The 13,537-nt window shown below is 53.7% G+C and overlaps 1 protein-coding gene across 1 annotated transcript in view; it reads right to left on the bottom strand.

Annotated features, from left to right (window-relative positions):
- Positions 1–10,718: 10,718 nt before the first annotated feature.
- The window catches only part of DENND1B (DENN domain containing 1B), a 124,230-nt gene continuing 121,411 nt past the window's right edge, over positions 10,719–13,537 (bottom strand). The window contains exons 22-23 of the mRNA XM_090263264.1: positions 13,263–13,479; positions 10,719–11,950 (exon numbers count right to left, since the gene is read on the bottom strand). Coding sequence (XP_090119390.1) covers positions 11,402–11,950; positions 13,263–13,479 — 766 coding nt within the window. The 3' untranslated portion in view covers positions 10,719–11,401. The remainder of the gene's footprint in view (positions 11,951–13,262; positions 13,480–13,537) is intronic.

Raw genomic sequence — 13,537 nt, 5'->3', positions numbered from 1 at the left:
CGATTTTTCACAATAATGGGAAAGAGGAGAGGGGAGAAGGATTACTTCGGCGTAAGAGCCCCACGCACCTGAATGCTTCCCAGGCACCGAAACGAGCTTCCCCCAAACAGGACTCACCATCTTCCTGCACAAACCTGTTTCCCGTCTTAGGGGCCACCCCCGCTAATGACGCCCCAGTCCGCGCGGCCGCCCAATGCAGCACCGTCAGCCCTCTCCATCCTTCCTCTGCCCTTCCGCAGCCTCACCCAATCTGACCCGAAGTGATGCTCCCTCAAAAAGCTCCCCCAACTCGTCTTTTCCTTCAACTCTCAGGCCAGTGGTCAATTTAGACTGAGGTCAGCCCTTCCCATGACGGAAAAACAAACCGTGCCCTCTGCCTCTGGTCCTTGCCCACCTCGACTCTCCCCGACCCCGCACCTGTAACGGGCACCAAGCCACCAAAACACAGGGGTGACCACGCCCTGGCTCCCCGCTGACTTAAGGACAATTCCGAATCCGAGTGCGGCGTTCAAACTCCTTGTCAAGGCTGATGCACTGGGTAGCTCTCCCTCTCCCCAGCTTCTAAAGTCCTTTCTCCAGTCAAACGTGTGTATGCATGATCTCTGCCTTTGGCCACACTGGACTTCTTACCCTTACGCCAACTTGAAGGAATTTAACGTTCCCTCGCCTCCTCTATTTCCAATGGCTTCACCCAAGGTCAACTTCCTACTGGACATATTTGAACATCCACGCATTCTTCAGGGGACGAACACAGGCCTCATCCCGGTGTCACCCACCTGCACCCAGGGCAGCTCCTCTGTGACACTGTCGGAACACGGATTTGTGACGCGGCGCGTTATAATGTGGCGTGGGGCTGTGTGCGCACGTGTGCCCTTCTCTGCTCCCAGCCCCAGAGCCCGAGCTCCGGGTTTCAAACTCTGATTGATCTTTGCTTTTCTCTGGCTCAGTAAAATGTTTATAGCAGACGGTCAGTAAGCATTGCTGAGTGAAGGGACACCCCAATGCGCCACATCCAAGCAAGGCTCCCCGCGAGGACACGCCCAAGACAAGATCACGAAGGGACGCAGTATTGTGTTAAGTATAAGGTGGGTAAATCAGGGGACAGTGGACAACAGTAAAAAACTAAGGAGAGTGACGATATTCAAATTACCCAGGACACTAAACAAACAAGGGTCCCACGCGGAGCAGGACACGCGTCCCGCCTTGGATGCTTGCGTGCATACAGACCACAGTGGCAGGCTCCCTACAGCTGGAACGTGCTGCGGGGACACGCCGGCGTCCACGTGGAACTAGGGACTGGGCCCAGCCCCCCTGCAGTTTCCGGGCCTGGTGTTTGGGTCCCCGTCCAGCACGTGTGTTTTTCCAACCACCCAGCTGTCACGTCGAATGCAAATCCACGCGATGACGGCGGGGATGGCCTGGGAGATGGGCGGGGCTCCGTTCAGCCTCTGTCTCGAGATCTTTCCCACAAGAAAGTGCAGGAATTTAATTTGCTTCCTTTCTCAGAAAGGGCTGTGAACCCACCTCCTTTTCGTCCGAGACGAGGACTTCTGGCAAAGGGGGCGAGGGCCTGTGAAGGATACGTTTCTGTCGGTGTAGACGGGTTTTAGAAACACACCTCTGGGGTCACGTCCTGCTTTTAATGCCACACAATGACCTCCGTTCCTGGGATAACGACACAGGCAGCACAGTAGGTGATTCGTGATGCGCTCTCGGACGCGAGGCCTTTACCTGCCAGCCCACAGTCGTGGTCACGTGCCCTGGGAAGAAGGACACCTGACTCTCCTCCTTACCTCGGCCTCCGGGCCGTACTGAGGGGCGTCGGCACTCCTCGGTTTCATTCCAGGGCAGCTCCCTCTTCCCAGCCCTTCCCCTTTGCTCTGTCACTTACGGCACCACCATTTCTGTCCTTGCAGGCGGCAGATGCCCTGACTACACACATTTTCATCGCCGTTGGCTCAGTGACGGTAGCCTTGCTGCTGGTCCTCTTTCTAGCAGTTGTTTCTGTTGTCACCTCCAACAAAAGGGCCACCCGGGGGACCTACTGCCCAAGCCGGCGGGAAAAGGAGGGCTCCTGAGTGGAGCTGCAGTGCCTGAGGCCCCGGCGGTGATGGGGAGGCTGATCTGGGGGCCTCCTGTCTCTTGGAGGGGCCGCACCCTGTGAATGTGACCCCGGGGCTGCAGTGTGTTTCTGATGCCCCTGCAGAGTCCCATTCACACCTGGATTGCGCTGGAATGTGGGACGGACCCCTGGGGCTCCCCAAAGACTTGTGTGGTGGCTGAAGCTGACACCTTTGTGCTATAATCACAGCATTTTAGCCAAACACAGAGCAGTGTTTCTGGGCCAGGAATTTCAGCCTCACGCGCAGCAAAAATGTTCTCCGGAGGACAGTGTCTTCCAGGGCAAGCTCCCGGGCCTGCCCCTTACGGCCTTTATTTTCTGCCACCTGGGGGGCCCTTTTTTGCCCACTCGTGGCGACTGTGTTTTTACACAGAGACTACAGGGGAAACAGAGTACATTTCTCACTCTTCCTGTCAAAAGGTGAGCGGTGTCCGCGGCACACCTGTGCGGGGAGGTACGCTTTGTCCCTCGGTTCCGGGTGCAAGAAAGCCCTGGCAGTGAGCTGTGCTTAAAATCAGCAGCCCGGCACCAACAACGAATGTTGGGACATGGTCGTTCCCCTGTTCTGCTTTGTTCTGTTTTGTCTGCATTTTGTGACATTCTGCGGGACAGAAGTAACCTCTAGGGCATGGGAGGAGCCTTCTTGTGAATCAGACCTTTCACCTGCATCATCTCAAGTGTTACATTTAGCCATCGCTCTTGACAAGGGGCTGCTACGGCCACAATACTTCTCTAGACAGGAAACAGGATAAAAGGGAAACCAGAGTCTCCGACCTCAAAGACCAGGCTCTTTCCCTCCAATGGCTTTGTGACCAGTAAGTGTCAAACAGCGACCTCCCCAAAGGTAATACCCCCCAACGGCAGCATGTGCGCCTCACTGGGGTGTGTGTGTGTGTGTGTGTGTGCGCGTGTGTGTGTGAAGGCTATCTGTATGGGCTGGAGGGAAGACACCGGGCCTTCTTCTTACAGACTGTTTTCCTCCAAAGAGTTGGTTAAAATTCCATATCTATTTTAAATGCATATCCCATACTATTAAAGTAGCATATTAGTAAAATTAAAGTACATACATACATAGTTTGGATATATGCCCCCCAAATTTAATGGCACGCAGATTGAAGTCTGTTCTAGACCCACCCGTCCTTGTCCACCACATGAGAACATCATTCCAGACCTGCCCCTCAGGCCCCCACGCCGTCGACTTCCCACGGGCTGCACCACACGCACACACGCTGCCACGCCTGCCAACACGTCACGCTCTCTCCCGCGGCCACACCTTCCTCCCAACCCCCCGCTCAGCAACGCACCCACGGACGTGTCTCCCAGAACCTCTCCCCTGCCCCTCCTCCCCTTCTCTCTCTGCACCCACCCATGACCTGGCCGCTGTCAGGGCCACCGGGGGCATCCGCATCACCACGGCCGTCACCCCTTGAGAGACTGTCTCCCCGGCTGGACGCCGCTCCTGCTCCGCGTCCCTCCCCCCCATGGCCCAGCCCCTCTCGGTCTCTTTTGCTGGTTTTCTTTCATTTGCTCATTTTTTTCACATCGTTTATCGCTATTCAACAAATCACCTCCATTTCTGCTCTCCATTTCCCCGTGACTAGAATTTAAGTCCCACGAGGACAAGAACTGCGTGTTCTTTTCTTTCCCTTTCACAGCCCTCGCTGTTCAGACAGGTCTGACCGTGGCAAGAACACAAGGACCATTTGCCGCATCGGTGAGCAAACAAGGAATGAACGGCGCTCACATCGGCACCGGCCCCCGGCAAAGCCCCGAAGTGCCCAGACCGGCGCGGGCTGCCGAGAAGCTCTGGCCACGAAGTCCATGCCAGTCGCTTATCTGACAGCTTCATCAGTGGCTTCTCCTCCGTTTCTAGTATCACTTAGAACATTAATTCAAAAAGATGCGCATCTCTGGGTGTCTACCCATGGCGCGCACCATACTGTGGGACAGTCTCTGCTTTCGAAAACAGAACCACAGAGCAGAAGGCATCCCACGGGGACGAGCACGGATAGGAGAGACCTGCCTGTGCTGGCACCTTATGTTTAGAAAGCCACCGGATTCCCCTGGCTGTCCGTCCCCATGCCGCAGCTCCTTTAGGGCTTTGCAGAGAAATGCACGTCCAAGTCTACAGAGACTGAGCGCATGCAGGCCTGGGCTAATGCGTGACCGCAAACACGCTCACCTCTGATGCCCTCGCCTCTCCCCAGCATCCTGGGCTCCGTTCGAGGCCACCCTTCCCACGCACAGGCACTGAGGCCCTGGAGGAGCTGGGCCAAAGCTGTCCCTGGACTCCTGAGGGCGGCCCGATCTTAGGCAGGCAGCCCAGGGTGGGACCCTCCGTGGCAGACACGCCTGGGGCCGGAGCGGGTGCCCAGCACAGGTAGGAGGAGCCAGCAGCCGCCCTGGAGTGGCACCGTCCGCGGGCAGACTTCGCTATGTCCCCCATCAGTGCTGTGTCCCTGTCGCGGTCTCGCCTGTCAGCCCCATCGCCCTGGGGACCTGGGAAGGGGAAGCAGGATCAGACACTTACTGGCCCAAGGCGACTTCCTTCTCAGCGCCGAGTTCCCGCTTTGTGGGGAGTCTGCTACTCCTGGGGCATTTTCTCGCTACATCTTCTACCTGGTAAAGGAAGCAGACTGAGCGAGCTGGTGACGTCTTGGTGTCTCCCCTAAATTCTGTGACCCTCTCTTTCCATGCATCGGACCCCTGATGTTAAACACAGGGATGTGATGCTCCCTGAGGGGTCTCCGCCTCCTACCCCCCCAAGCCGTTCTCCTGCTCACAGGCAGCTGCATGATGCTCAGACATCCCCAGCTCTTAGACATTCCCAACCCCATGAGCGTGTTCAAGACCCGTGTTTTCTGAATGAAACACGCCTGGAACTTACAACTCTGATTTTAAAACCAGCGCCACAATCCTACCTCTGTCCCCTTCGTAACTACTCAGCTCCCTCATTTGACGAAAATAAAGTCACCCAAGTCTTGCATCCAATACCAGGCGCACAAACTTAACTGAAGGCAAACATATCATCTGAAGTCTTACCTGGAGGGACACATGGCGGCAGCGGAGATGGCACAGAGCACGGACGCTTCCTGGAGGAGGCAGTCGGCCCCCAAAGAGGGCGTCTTGTGTGGAGGGAGAAAGCAACGGTCAGAAGAGAGAGGGCGGGGAGAGGCCAACTACAGAAATACTGGCTGGTGACACTTAACATGTGACAGGGTGACAAAGGGCACCCAAGACAAGTCCCAGAAGAGGGTACAAGTCCGACTCTGGGGGCTCCGTCACGCGGATGACCTCCGGTCTGAGGGGGCATCTTGCCTGACCTGCTCGGCAATGCACCAAGGGTCAGGTCTGGCCAGGGCGGTCTCAGGTAATCTAAGTACAAATAAACTGTCAATGGCCCCTCGGTTCTTCTCGGCTCTGCGAACGTCTTAAAATCATGACGTGAACGTGCAGAGCCATCACGGGAACACACTGATGTCAGCTGCCTGTATGTTATTCAGCTTAACCCTTCAAGTGCCTAATGGCCTTTTCTGCTGACACTTCACTTCGTTAATAGACAAGAGGTTATTATACTTGAAGGAAAAGCGTCACACGTACTCACCTGAGAGCCAAACATTTGAATTATCCTTTGGTTTGTGGATCTTTTAAACGCATATAATACCACCATCACCTGAGAGCCTTTACCCAGAATCCACGCAGAAACGACTGCAGGACTGACGCCCTCCAAGGCTGTAGCTTTAGGAAGAAGCTCCTGAGTCCTTGCTTGTGTGTCTTTCTCTCCACCATGAGTCTGTTCGCTGGGGACTTGGGACGTGACTATTCCTATTCCTACGCCCAAGCCCGGTCCTTCTGTGTCCGGCTTTGCATGTCCAGTCAGAGCTGGAAGCTCCTCCCCAAGCCCCGCCATCCCGGACTCGCCGTTTCCTGTCCGTTCCCATGGAACACAAGCATCAAGCAATTACAGGGACTGATGTGGCGATAAGCACCAGCGCTCCCAGGACGAACAGAACACGCTTCTGCTTCCGTGGGAACGCCTGAGGCACAGAGGGCGGACGGGCCGCGTCAGTGTGGAAGTCAGATGAACTCACGCACACGAAGACTGGCTGCTTGCTGAATTTTTCCCCCGATTGCCAACAGAAGAGCTGGGAGAACAGACACACAGCAAACGTTTGTCTGAGCTGCTTGTGGGACTGGGTCTAGGGAAGGGGGTAGACAAGGGGACAGTCACAAGACAAGGGGGTGACCGCGACCACAGCAATTCTGCCAGGAGCTACGGGACCCGTACTAAGAAGATGCGGGCAAACAGGAAGGTATAGTTTCGAGAATTGTAGCTTCATGGCACTCAGAATGCCCAGGAAAGTGACTGACAGCCACCCCGTGCCCCTGAAGTCTGTCCTGTGCAGACAGTGATAACTCTGTCCTTCCACCTTTTAATGCGCAGGGGGCCACCACAACTCTCGGAGGAGAAGGTCACCCTTCTAGTCCCGGGACCACTGTCCACGCACATGGCTGTGTTTCCTCCTTGCCCTTGGCTCTGAAAGGCAGGCCAGTGAGTATAACCCTGTCCTGACACACTTAGTGACCCCCTGGGTCCCCCCGGACGAGTGCCGGGCCTACGAAAATCAGCTGACCACGCCTGGCGGGATACTGTGGGCCGGGGTCTGCCGTGAAGCAGGGCTGAGGTGGCAGGGAGAGGGTCCCGCCGCTGGTCACCTGGAAAAACCAAGGGGATGAAAGAGGAGCCGCCGACACACGGAGAGTTGATCACAACCGATTTTATTTCACAACTGCGTGTTGGGCACTTTATGGTAACGTGAAGCTCATCCAGTCCTGAGGTTTGCATATTTTTTAAACCCCCCCAAACAACACCTTGCCCACAGCGGCCCCCCAGTAGTACCGAGCTTTAGAAACGGTTTACACGACAGCCTCGGGGATGCAAGGACGCGAAGCAGGTCTCCACGCCAGCGAGGTTTCCAGACACCGGCCACCGTGTCGCATGGCAGGCCCCGTCCTCCTAAACAGTTACCCCTTCGCAGCAAAGGAAACAAGCTCTGGAGGAGTCCCCTCTGACCCTCTCGCGCGCCTTCCATGTACAAGGTAAGCTGCGCTGTCAGGTGCGGGTTTCGCACGCCTGCTCCTGGCCTGCTGTTCGGGGTGCGGCTCTGAGCACTGATCACAGCAGGGTCTGGAACCCGCGTGTTAGGGGTCCGCGTGTGACACGGTTCTCAAAGCCAGCACGCGGGAGGGCGCTGATGTCACGCACGGGGCGCGTGAGCACACACCGAGTCCTCCCTCCATCCTGGCCTCGGTGCCCGCAGCCCACCAGGGGCTGCTCTGTTCCTATGTCCCCACGTCCCCCGCTGAGGGACACGAACAGACGTCCTCGCTGAGGGCCAAGGTGGCACAGGGACCAAGAGCCTCAGAGGCTCCTCACAGCACAGAGGGAACCACTTGTGATTCTCCGAGGGACCGGCGAGGGCAGCGCCCGAGATTCCTTCACTTAAGCCTGGCGTGAAGAACACGTGGCTTTCCGGTTAGACAGCGCCCAGTGGGCATCAGTGTTTGGTACCATGTTGTAATTGTTTTGGCATCTTTGCGTACCGCATGCAGGGCTACCGGTTCTCCACAGAGCTTTTCTGCCCGGTTCAAGTATCGCAGAGGGAGAAACCCACAGACGCCGTAAGGCTAACCAAACTGTACATCATACAAAAATTAACTTCATTTACAGAGTCTGAGGGCGTGGGCAATGCCCCGTACACACCCCACCAAAGGGCCATCCCGGGGGCTATGCCAGCTGCCGCCACGGGCGTCCCTGGTGCGCACTGGGGCTTTGTTACATGGGCTCAGCACGTGGCACCACATGCATTTCTTTTAACGTAACAGTATTGTCGATGCTAATCTAGGGGTCGGGATTTTCTTATTGCATATTTATTGTTGCTGAGGCAGTTAGTTACGATGCGGTGTCCATAATGATTTTAAATAACAAAAACACTTCTCCTGCCCGCAGTAGGAAGACTATTTTCTTTGCTAAAATCACCTAGAACATTGTTACATACAACTTAACATAAATACTGAAAATCATGACCTTAAGGCTTCCGCTGCAAAAGCAAGTGTGCATCTTCATAGGAACTACATTTTGCAGGAAAAACATATTGCACAGAATCCTATTATTTTCAAAATAATAAGCACACCCAACTCCCTAGCTTGGCCAAATCAAAATGTTAGCAGGTTTGATCCAGACCAGTCTGCCCCTTAACCAAGCTTTCAGGGACAGACACTGAGAAACGCTGGGTGTCACGGAGCTGGAAAGAGCTGGAAGACCCTGACAGGGTCTGAAAGAACGAGCTTCCGCCCGGAGAAGGGCCTCGGGGAAGCTGGGTTTGGGTGCGCACTGGACATTCTCCAACGTATGTTCTGACTCACAAGTACCTGCCCAGAGTCAAAGGGCTTTATGCTGAACAAAATGGAATTTGCGGCAAAAAACTGATTCATGAAAATAATGTTTTTCCTGAAAATCCAGATTTTCTAGAAGAGAAGGCAGATCTGCCGATGTTGAGAACACTCACGGCTTTCTCCTCTTGAACAGGAGCCCAGTTCTTCACCGTATTTAAGAAACAGCCAATTCACTAGCATTCCTGGATCCTATTATTAGGGTGTTAGCACACAATGACAGCATCGTCCCGACCAGTTTTCCTTCAAAAGGGAGGGGACTGACGCTAGAGAATGCTGTTACCAAGACATAGACAGCAAAGGCCAGGCTGCCACACGGGGCAGGGGCCCAAAGGGGCGCTACTCCATCCCGGCTCATGAGCCCCATCCGGCCTGGTGTGGAGACTGGGCGTTAAGGGTGGGCAGACGCGCAGACGAGCAAGACCCTCGGCTCCTGCCTCTGAATCTGTCCTTTGTGGATGGCTTTCTGAGATAGCAGCATTATTGCAGATACTTCATATAATTATACAGTCAATGAAATTAGAAACGGCACTGTGGTTCTGAACTTAGAGCAAGTTTTAGATAAAGCAGCGTTCAAAGACAGTTTTGGTAGTAGAATCGGGGGTTAATAACATCTAAGCAGAATTTTTAAATTATATTATTATTATTATTATTATTATTGAGATTTGCAATTCCTTTTCCTTTCAACTGGTCCTTTCACAGTGGGAATATGCCAATTATTTTATTTCCCTGGTTCTCAGTAACTCTACCTTGCACATGAACAACCAGACTGACTATTTTTCCTTCCCACCGAAGGCAGCGCTTCTGATAAGTGGACTTTGTAATGATAGCCTTCAATTAAGCAAGAAGGAATTTTGTAATGAGTATATAAAATTTTTTTTGACAAGAACCTTGAGTCTTTTGTGTTTTAAAAAATAAGAAACAGATTTTTTCCTTAACATATAGAGTTCATTCTTACAAAGAAAAAAAGATTTGTCTTCCTTTATAAACATCAGTGAATAATTGTCCCAAATAAAGTATATTCCATTTAGATTTTGGAATGGAGTTTAAAACAGATAAAAAACTTGGTCCTTTTCTTTAAAGTGGTTAAAGACTGACCTGAAAATATTTTTAAGCAATGCTTCTAACAAATCCCTTTCCGAGATTTTTTTTTTTTAATAAAAATTAAATCTCTCAGTAAATATTTTACAGTACAGTCCTGATGGGGTCCTTGAATGGTTTCTCAAGCACCTCTTCTAAAATGGCAATTTTTAAAAAATAGTCATGATTGGGGTGAACATACTAATAACAAATGAGCCGTAACATAGTTTTTTTGTTTTTTTTCTTTGTCAGTCTGGCCTCCCCTGATACCACCAATTCGTGATTCCTACTCAGATGAATTTCAAGGCTGAACAGCGCGTCTGAGGGAGAAGAGACAGATCTCTCGTGCCGAACTCCAAATAACTTAGGTACAACCCCTGTCCTGAAGAAGAGGAAGCACAGCGACTTCCTCCAAGACCGCAGAATGCAAGGCGAAGGGCGGGGGCACAGTGACTTCATAATGGAGGAACCTGGCAAGCACGACCTCAGCCAGGGGTCAAGGTCAACACCAACATTCACAGACAAGGTGGGCAGGACGTGCCCTTCAGGGGATGTGACGAAAGTGGCACGTGGCTTCAAGGATCTTCCTCCCCCAAACCCACAATCCCAGTGTGATCATGAGAAAAATGTCAGACAAGTGACAACGAAGGGACTGCCTACCACACATCTGACCGGCACTCCCCAAACGGGCCAGGTCGACAAACAAGGCAAGTCTGAGCAACCGTCAGCCAAAGGGGATCTAAGGAGGCGTGACGCCCAAATGTCACGTGGTCTCCTGGACAGCATCCTCGGACAGAAAAAGACAACAGGGGAAACTGAGGAAATGGAAATGAAGCGTGGACCGTCAATACTGGCTCCTGAATTGCGACAAGCGGGCCGTACTAGCGTGAGACATTGGCAGAGGTAACTGTGGGCTGGGGCCTAGGGGGACCCCCGTACCTCCTTCACAATCTTCCTATAAGTCTAAAACTTCTAAAATGTAATGCCAGTTACTTCAAAAGCAAATCTGAGATGATACAGACCATTTAGGTTGGCTCCTGAGAGACCGGGGAAAATGGTGTCGCCGGAAACCAGGAGGCACTCACGTCACACGGCCACCCACGTGTCCCACTGTGGGAAAGCGTGGACCTGCGTGCTTTCCGGAAAACATGGCTGCAGCGTCCACAAGAGAGCTTTTTAACGGAACAAAAAAACAAATTTTGTCCTCAATTCAATGACTAGAAAAGGCATGACTGCTCTGCAGAACACTTATAACTTATCTTTGGAGATTTACAAGTCATTCCATAAATTACTGAAGTTTGCTTAATAGAGGCATAAGGTTAAGGCGATCTGGGTCAGCAGTTTCAGCGTCCCCAGGGCAGGTCTGAGAAGTGTGGGTGTCCTCATCAGTTCAAGCTCAGCCAGACGAGCCTAGAGCTCCTGGTTACGTGCAAGGGCTACTTGGGGTGCACACGCAGTTTACACAGAATGAATGGCTGTAAGCACCGGTACTGAGGAACCCTACATTCAACAGGAACCTCCAACATACACCCGGTACCTGATTTCAGAGCGCAGCAGAAGAACTGGCTTTACGCCTAAAAAACCAACGGGCAGCAGACGCCCAAGAGATGCACGGGTTGGTTCCCAATGAAAAACAGTTTTTAGATAGTAGCAAGAGTTGTCATTCCTACAAATAACTGTCTCCTGGATTGATTACATGGAACCCTAAAATGTCTCCCACAAAGCTCAGATGCCAGAGACTGACGCTTAATTGTTGAGTGACGTTTGGTGTCCACGTGTGTTTTCCTTTGAAACGTCCGAGTCTTGTTGGAGGGTGGCCGTCGTGTGACACAATGACACCACTTCGTGGAGCAGTCCGACGGAGTCCGAAGTCTCTTTGGCTTCTTCCCCTTCTTTCTCCCAAGGAACGGAAGTGGACGGACGTCGCCCGAGGCCGGGGACGGGCAGCCCATCTGCAGCGTGGCTTAGTGTCTCCTTCTTTGCCGTCGGTCCTTTTCCAGGCGGGGACACGTCAGGAGGAGGCCACAGCAGGTCTGGCTCTGAAGTGGAGGCGGCCTTTTCCACGGCCCCGGGCGCGCCCACGCTGGCCGCGCAGGGGGGCTCGTCCCTGCTCCCCTCCATCAGGAGGAACAGAGCACCTGTGCCGCTGCCGGAAGACACCCGCTTCCTGGGGGATGGAGGCAGGTGCTTGCAGTGAAGGGCGCTGTCATCTTGCCCGAGGTGCCACTCGGTCGGGTCCCCAGACCCACCGCCGAGCAGGGCCAGGTTGTTCTCACTCGGGGCGTTGGATTTGTTCTGGAAGAGGAAGCAACACGTTCAGAAAATTTAAATAAAATCATAGCATTACTTTAGCAATTTCCTTTCCCATCTTGACATCAGGAGGAACATCTTCAAGGTGGGGCTGTGACGTGCCTTCCGGGGCGCACACAGCGCTGACGGTTAGTCCCGACACCCCCCGGCGGCCTCTTTACGGAGAATGAGAAGCAACGATGTGCCTTCCTCGTCCTCGCGACTGCCACCCACGGAAGTCACACTAGCCTGCAAGTGCTGGCGAGACTGAGCGGGGCAGGGAGGCCCTCCGCCCGGTTAGTGACAACGGGCTTTGGGGGAGCCACTGTGGAGCTCCGTGAGGAGGGTCCTCAAGAAATCAAACACGGAACTGCCTTCTGACCCAGAGAGTCCCCTCCTGGGTGTTTATCCAACGGAAATGAAGTCACTGTCATGAAGAGACAGCTGCACCCCGTGTTCACCGAGGCAGGCTCACGAGCCAAGGGCACAGAACCGGCCTACGTGTCTCTGATGGAGGAGGGGACAAAGGGAACGTAGAAACCCGGGGGACTGTGACTCAGCCTGAGCAAGAGGGAAGTTCTGCCGTCGGTGACGGCGTGGGTGAGCCTGGAGTGACTGCACGTGGCCAGACGCAGGAGGCCAGCGCTGCGCGGCTCAGTGACAGTGTGCCCACGCAGACGCGGGGCTGCGGTGTGGGCAGGAGGAGCGGGGGATGTCCCCCGAGGACACCAAGTTCCCGCCCTGCACGTGACTCACTTCTGGAGGCCTGACGCTCAGCACGCTGACCGCGGTTAACGACACTGGACTTGAAATTTACCAAAAGGGTAAATCTAAATGGCTCTAACCTCAAAAATAAGGGGAAAGGAACTGGTAATGCGGGTAGGTGATGGATACGCTAGTCAGCTGGACGGTGGGCACCATCTCACAGGGCACACGAGAGCATCCAGTTCTACACCTTAAACATATACAACTTGTATTGGTTAATGGTACTTCAATAAAGCTGGAGATAAAGTAAAATAAAAGGAATTTGCCAGCCCTGGCTGGTGTGGCTCAGTGAATTGAGTGCTGGCCTGTGAACCAAAGGGCCTGATTCCCGTAGATTGTCAGAAAACGTCCCTGCTTGACAGAAGAATTTCCATTAATGACAACCACTCGCAGAACTGGGTAAGTGAAAAAGAAAAACCCGGAATTGTGTTCCTAGAAATACGTCTTACTGATGACACTTTATTGTCTGTTGGACGTTTGACACACACCCGTCAGAGGTTCAATGCTTCTCTGAACTGAGACAGCAGCACCGCACAGGCGGGGACCCACTCACCGCGGCCTTGTAATCGAGGTCGTCCACGGAGCGGAAGAAGTCCAGGCTCCTGGCGGCGGCCAGCTTGCCCTGGTCGGAGCTGTGCGTGCTCAGCGTGTCTAGGATCTCCCCCAGCAGGTCCATCTCCCCGGAGTAGGGCGTCTTCCCTGCTGGCCCCATGGAGTCGTCACTTTCATAGAAGTCAGCAGACGTGTCCTCGCCGTCCTCAGACGACAACCTGGGAAAGACAAGGCGTGCGCGCCGCTCACACCACGCCCGTCGGCCGCGCCCTTCAC

This window comes from Furipterus horrens, unplaced genomic scaffold (assembly GCF_987537825.1).
Source record: "Furipterus horrens unplaced genomic scaffold, mFurHor1.1.pri manual_scaffold_15, whole genome shotgun sequence".
NCBI classification, from domain to species: domain Eukaryota; kingdom Metazoa; phylum Chordata; class Mammalia; order Chiroptera; family Furipteridae; genus Furipterus; species Furipterus horrens.
This window is presented reverse-complemented; position numbering and strand designations above follow the sequence as displayed.